This window comes from Penaeus japonicus, unplaced genomic scaffold (assembly GCF_977035675.1).
Source record: "Penaeus japonicus unplaced genomic scaffold, GWHDUDI00000001_assembly GWHDUDI00000001, whole genome shotgun sequence".
Classification (NCBI taxonomy): Eukaryota; Metazoa; Arthropoda; class Malacostraca; order Decapoda; family Penaeidae; genus Penaeus; species Penaeus japonicus.
The window spans coordinates 14,832,672-14,840,171 of NW_028234403.1; the positions used below are offsets into that span (position 1 = coordinate 14,832,672).

The 7,500-nt window shown below is 39.3% G+C and overlaps 2 protein-coding genes across 5 annotated transcripts in view; one reads left to right on the forward strand and one right to left on the reverse strand.

Moving 5' to 3' along the window:
• The window catches only part of LOC147472470 (uncharacterized), an 8,312-nt gene extending 2,669 nt beyond the window's left edge, over positions 1–5,643 (forward strand). The window contains exon 2 of the mRNA XM_086536733.1: positions 1–5,643. This exon is cut by the window's left edge and continues 121 nt beyond it. Within this exon, the coding sequence (XP_086392859.1) occupies positions 1–716 (716 nt within the window). The 3' untranslated portion in view covers positions 717–5,643.
• Positions 3,249–7,500, reverse strand: part of LOC122266458 (uncharacterized) — a 10,181-nt gene continuing 5,929 nt past the window's right edge. For all 4 annotated transcript variants that reach the window (XM_043036238.2, XM_043036231.2, XM_043036245.2 and 1 more), the window contains exon 4: positions 3,249–7,276. In XM_043036238.2, coding sequence (XP_042892172.1) covers positions 6,507–7,276 — 770 coding nt within the window. In that variant the 3' untranslated portion in view covers positions 3,249–6,506. The remainder of the gene's footprint in view (positions 7,277–7,500) is intronic.

Below are 7,500 nucleotides of genomic sequence, written 5' to 3' on the forward strand. Positions count from 1 at the left end.
TAGGCCAGAACCCACTCCTTCAGGAATTGCAGAGTCGACAGAACTTACATGGTTTACATGGAGCTGGAATCCTTCCCGGTTTAGCTGGGCTCACGGGACTGGCAGCTGCACCCGGGCTAGGCTTACTGCAGGCTTTGATGCAGGCTCCCTATGCCCTCAACAGGCTAGGGACCTTGTCGCTCGGCGCAAACCCCTTGACACAACTGGCAGCCCTGAGACAGTCCGACCTGCAGGCGAGGCTCCAGCAAGGTCCGGGTTTGCTTGCGCCTGGGAGATCCGGCGATGATCAGGAGTCCGTGAAGGACCTGCTCCATCTAGCTCACATCCTTGGCATAGGAGGCTCTGGGGACATCCGAGGCGACGACAGATTGGTCAGAAGTCCTTCGATTTTCTCAGAGCGAAAGGGCCTCCACGAGGAGGATCTGTCGACGCTTCTGCAGAGGCTGAACGCCTACCCTGACCCCACCCGCACACTCCGCTTCCCGAGCGGCGAGAGCGCCCAAGGCCTTCGGTCAGAGAGTGGACGATCCACTGGCTTGGGTTCCAGCAGGTATTTGCAAGGCCTGTCGGGTCTCGAAAGAGCCGACGCGAGGTCGTCCGCCATCAACCGCATCGGAAGCGTCGAGTCACAGCCCATCTTCGTGCGAGAGCGGCGCCGTCTCTCCGAGAAGGAGGAAGGCTCCGAGGACAACTTCAGATTCCCCAATTATAGCTGAGTCGATCTGCCAAGGATCGTAGCAGCAAGTCCTTCCACTCGCATGGACTTCGCAGAGCCACTTGAGAGCACTACGGTCCGCTGACGGATGTCTGAGGCCCAGAGCGTGGTCCTCCGTGGACGAAAGGATCGCAGGACCCAAATGGGCTCGTCGCGAGGTCCTCTATCTTCACTTCACATTGGCGTTCACACGCTGATGTTGCAATATATGTTTATCTTATGTTCAATATTAAGGTGCTTTATAGCTGAAATGTTTCTCTAGCTGGTGATGGCATTAATCTAAAAATAATTAAATGATATATTTTGATTACTAACCAACGGAGTTTTATTCAATCATAATAGACTTGCTACAGTTAAATCCATTTTCAAACAATGTGTAACACTAAGAAATGCATTATTGATCTGAACAAAATATAAGTACTTACAAATTACCTCGAAAAGTCCTTAGAGTAATGGACAATTAATTTTGCATCCAAACATTCTATAATTCATAATAAGGAGAATTTGAGAATGCGGTTCTACAGTATAGATTTTTAAGTTGAAATCCCTGCCCCCTCCCCTCCCCCTAATTATGATTGAGTTTATGATAAGAATCTAAAAAAACGATTATGATTAAGACCACCTCATGAATAGCTTCCAATTAGGTTAAATTGGCTAACAACGACTAACTAAAGCACTTGCAACTTCATTTGTCTCTCTCCTAAATTTATCCGTCCACTTCGGGAGATAATTGAATGCTACCAAAAGTTAGTCATGGAATCTACACCAAAATCCATTACAGTAAGAACATGAATAGTAAAACCAAGACATTTTCTAGACCTTGATACACATCATTTGTTTTAATCTTAAAAAATAGTGATAATCCATAAAAAAAATAATAATCATGACCCTGATAATGATAATGATTAGGGTATTAGTGGCTGGGACAATCGCACCATTACTATAATTTCTAGCACTACCTATGGTGAGAGGACAATGACGGTGATGGTTATTATGATGACGATACTGTTGCAAATGATGATGACGATGAGAATGATTATGATAAAGGTAATAAATATGAAGGTACTAATATTGTTAGCGTTTTAACCTCTTCTAACACACAATAGCAGTAATGTTATACTAGTAAAAATAATAATTACGCTATATTACTCTACCTACTAACAGCAATAATCCCATCAGGAGAATTGCAGTAACACAACATTAAGTAAATGTACACGCATTTTGCATTTTGTCTTTCATAAGTAAAAGCCCTCTACGGGTTTCTGCTGCCTTTGACAACTCTTGGATATAATATCCAGGATATTTTTATCCTTCAACTTGACTCTGGCCAGGTAACTACATGTTGAGTGTGAGTGTGTGTGTGTGTATGTGTGTGTGTGTGTGTGTGTGTGTGTGTGTGTGTGTGTGTGTGTGTGTGTGTGTGTGTGTGTGTGTGTGTGTGTGTGTGTGTGTGTGTGTGTGTGTGTGTGTGTGTGCGTGCGTGTGTGTGTGTGTGTGTGTGTGTGTGTGTGTGTGTGTGTGTGTGTGTGTGTGTGTGTGTGTGTGTGTGTGTGTGTGTGTGTGTGTGTGTGTGTGTGTGTGTGCGTGTGTGTGTGTGTGTGTGTGTGTGTGTGTGTGTGTGTGTGTGTGTGTGCGTGTGCGTGTGCGTGTGCGTGTGCGTGTGTGTGTGTCTGTGTATTTGTGTGTGTGTGTAGACGCATGTTTAGATGAAATACAATTATCCAAAATTGTTTTGTCAAATTGGTACGGCCTGTGCTTTGTCCAGTAATTCTCAATCAGAAAACGGGTATTAACAACAAAGGTCCATCAACTCTCGTGGCACTACCATCGGTTGTTCTTATTATCATCATAACCACCATTACCATTTTATTTGCTTCACATATATCTTATCATCCCAAAATAAAGCTTTCAAAGATATTATGATCTTATAAAACAATAATTATGTCATATCAGCAACTTGTCTCATTATTTTTTCGTTAAAATTTATTTTCATATACCCATTTATCTTCAAAAACATTTGTAGAAAAAAATGTATAAATGAGACTGAATAATTTCCAGAACACAAGATATGTAATCGGTGCATTTAGGATTACTCTGTCTTCTGAACTACATACTACAACAAACCTGTAAAAACATATATGCTAGCCAAGAGCCGACCAATCAACTGATACCTGTTCTAAGCACACTATCCTAAGGTACCATTTCTTCATTCAAGACTTTCTCCATTATCATTACAATAAAATATTCGTACACAAAGCATACGAAAAACAATAAATTTTAGCTGTTATTATTTATAGTGAGTATGTGTGTGGAAAGTATAGAGATTACACAGGATTTCTGCATAAAATATATTCCTTAGTGTATGTGTGTGCGCACACGGGCACGCTTACGTGCACTTGCGTGTCATGTGAGTTTGTAAGCATGCATGTTTGGATGCGTTTATCAAAAAATCTACAATTTCCCTTCATGATCCAATCCTGGCATCATCACCAATATAAATATTTGCACGACTGGGAATCAAAGAAAGATATCATAATTCTTAGAAAAATTTATTCAAAAATCTTAATTAGAAACCACTGTAGAAAAATACAAGAATTCTAAGAACATAGGAGTCTACAGATTATCCCTGTGACACTTTGAAGTAGAGTACTTTATACCTCTGGCCCATAATTATACAACACATTTATTTGTACACACGTATAATTTTTTCTTACACGCCACAGCAAGTCGGGTTAATCCTGAGAAATCCAGATCCAAAAATCTCAGTACGTAATTTACAAATGATCCCCCTCAGTTCTACCCAAAGCAGTATATATATATATATATATATGTACAGAATATGTTTGTGCGTGGTTATGCAAATGAGTATACATGGATGTGCAACTCCATGTATGTCTAAATACATATATTTATGTATATATCTGTATGTGTATGTGTATGTGTGGGTGTGAGTGTGAGTGTGAGTGTGAGTGTGAGTGTGAGTGTGAGTGTGAGTGTGAGTGTGAGTGTGAGTGTGAGTGTGGGTGTGGGTGTGGGTGTGGGCATGGGTGTGGGTGTGGGCATGGGTGTGGGTGTGTGCGTAAATTTATTATACATATAAATAAATGGATTTTTCAGATCAACCTGCCATGCTATACCTCTGGGTGCAAGATACCATCAATACAAATATTGTGTACTGGGCCAAAATGAAAATACAAGACACGAGTATTATCACAGGGTAGGGAATGGTGCATTTCGTTTCTCCAAAAGGATAACATCATGGAATGTGTTCAAGCGTAGAAAAGCTACCTCTTATCACAGTTTTTTTTCAGATCTTTTAAGTACGTACCAAATCAAACTTTTTCTTCTTCTCCAAATGAAAGCAATAAAAGCAATATGTAGTTATAAGATATATTGCTACCTTCAAATGACACAAATTTATAATGCTTGCTGAAAGATTTTTAAAAAATAATTAAAAAAAATAATAATAAAAAAATAATAAAAAAAAAGAAAAAAAGAAAGGATTATTTTCATCCATTTCTTGTAACTGCCTGGAACAGGAGACAATGAAAAGAAAGTATAGCAACCTCAACAGGAAGCACGTAACTGTACAACAGTAATATACATGTAATTGCAATGTTGTGACTTTTTAATGCCCATGGACATCAAGACGCAAACATAAACAGAAAGTTCGAGCATAGACAATGCTGGCAGCCTTATGTCACAGAAGATATTTACCACTTAATATACCAGCATTTATGGCCACCAGCTGAGACAGGTACCATAACAGGTGCTAAGCATAGACAAGATGCCACTAACTCGTAGTAAACTTAGGCATACACTGTACAAATATGAGATCGCTAAACAGTAACTTAAATTAATAATGCCATTGTTTTAATACATTACATGAGGGGTTATTTGCACTTCCTCAAAAAGCTGCCTCTTGTAATCTCACAAAAGGATCTAAATGATGAGCAGAAAATCCTTTGAGATAACTTACACGTCTAGGGGCACAATGGTACAATCACTTAAATATACACATTATACAAGTGACTCAATATTCACTTATTCATAAATTAACGTGTGGAAAACAGGAGATGGAGCATTTTGAATGCATTCATCACAGCCAAGTCAAGTTGCATCATCACACTGTTTTAATGATCAAAGAAACATATTGGATCACAACTGCCTTTTCCCTTCACCTGTGCAATCACAAGAAGGGTCATGGCCACACCTGCTTATAACCAACTATTGCGGTAAGGACACTTTAATTACCACTTTATTACAGTTTCTATAGGAACACGAGCTCAAAACAGCCCTAAAAACAAATCATTTGAATTAGCTAGGTGTGTTTACTACACTATATAGGAATATATAGTACCTATTGAGGCACTAAACTAACCGTCAGTTGAAAACAAGTTATCTTGTAAAGTATGTTTACTGACCACAAATGCCTGTAGGACCCTAATGCTACTACACAAGGTAATGCCTACATCTAAGGGTAGCTGAGCAACTCTACAACTATACAGGTACAGGGAAGACCCACAACCAAACAGAGTCAAGGCAGTTCCTTTATAAACTAAAACTGTAATGTATGAAATAATGATTTTCATTCAATATGAATAAATTAAATTGGAGAATGATGCCAGGATGTTCTTCGGTCCACAAAAGTTACCTATTTTACAGGTACACAGAAAAAATATGAAGTTGAGAGAGCCCTGAGGACTATAGCTGGACCATTGAACATCTTATCAAACCTTAACAAAATGATTCATGATTTCTGTATCCAAACTCATTGACAGGATGGCAAAATAAACAACGCTTGAGATCACAATTACTGCCATCACAGAAGTCACATATAAACCAACACTTAGATTACAAAGATGCCTTGTAAAAAAAAAAAAAAAAAGAGAAAAGAAAAAGAAAAAAAAAAAAAAAAGAAAGAAAAAGGTGTTTTCGGAATTTAGCCCATCACCAACCAAACACTAAAAGCTTTTTGAGATATTCAGTAACATCCCACTACAAATTATTCAATTTGGAGACAGACTCAAAAAAATAAGAACACTAAAAAGAATATAATAAAAAGATCAAAAGAGCAGGAATCATATTCTCGAGAGCAACTTGAGAAGGCCAAAATGTGCAAAGTGAGTATAATAATTACCGTTAGTATAAAAGTACCAAATGTTATCACAGCTTTTGAGACTTGAATATCCTAAATATCTTCCCCTCCCATCATAATGGCAATATTACTTTATCGTTGTCCTTTACTTGATCAGCAGGTGGAGGCTTTCCACTTCCACTTAACTTAAATATTAGGACGCAGAACAAAAGGAAATGTCTGCTTCTTGGACAGAATGATCCCTCTGTTTGGGGACATTATGTGCTATCTTACTCAAGTGGCACACAAGCTTCAAATATCTTTCTCATCCACTTGTGCTCACTTGTGTCATGTAATAGATATTTCAAACCTTGAATTAACTGAATATTAACATGAGAAGTTTTACTTTATAATGTTCACGAACATCTGGTTCTCTTCATTAGAGATGGAAGTAATAATACTGAGATTCAGTTCATTTTTGCATAATAAACTATGCAGTCATAATAGGGAAATACTTTGGCTGAAATATTCAACTCTTGTCCCCATTCAGTTAAATATACAAATAATATATGTCCTTAACCTAATGGAATGTTGAATGGAATGGTTAGTTGCAATTGGCACTGGACTCTTTTGGAAGTCCACTTAGTGATTACTTCTCTAAAGGTCACTGTTCAAATCTGGAATCTGCTGAACCTCATTCAGCCAACGTGCCTCTCACTCTGCACTAACATTGTGTGGGACCAGTGCGAGCGCTGCCTCTGAGACATCAGTTGACACGTTTCTGTTGTCATCTACAGTCTGCTTGAAATCTTTGACTTGTCCTTTTCTTATTGCTTCAATGACTTCTTCAGGGTTGGTGCAGTCTCCTTGCTGAGCCACAAGCTTTAGATAATTAAGATAAGCATCATAGTTATTGGAAGCAGCAAGGTTGAGCAAGGAGAAGTAGCTGTTATTAGGGGCCATCACACCATCACCTTTTTTGCATCTGATTTTTGACTCTTTGCCATCCACAAGCAGCTGCTTTTCCGACTTAATCTTGAAAGAGGCGGCATAGGAATCAGACTCAGACACCGGGAGAATCAGCTGTGATGATGGGTCATTCACAGCAGCTGCTGCTGTTAGGAAGTGATCAGCCGCATTCTCTTTGGCAGACGGAATCCCACGGCTCTTGCGAACTGCAGAGAGCCTCCTGAAGAAGGTTCTACGGGGGATGCGGTACTGTGCAATGGCTTTGGCTGGCGTAAGACGACCTAAGAGAACTGCTTCAATACCTTCCTCGAGATCCAGGTGTGTGTACGTTCTTTCACAGGACTTACCACCAAGAGCAGTTGTTCGTTCTTTGCTAATAGGCAGGTTTTCTAAGGATGTCTGTTGTGCATGTTGTTGTTGCGCTGGGGCTTGTGCTTGTGATGAAGTATCTGAAGTCTCTGGTGGTGTTGATGTCTGTAGTTCCTCATCATCTACCTCTGTGTTACCATCTGGACCTGAGGAATAAATGCAAGTTAATACTATATGTTGTCTCTTCATCCTAAACAAAACAAATGTAGGTCTAACAAAGAAGCAGCTTATATTAAACTGACTTTAACAGACATAAATGTGATAGGTCCATCATTATAATGAACAGGCTTTGAATTATCTTCAACACCTTTTTGACACTACAGGCAAAAAATATCTTCCTCTTAGCCGACTTGCAACATCACTCTTCACA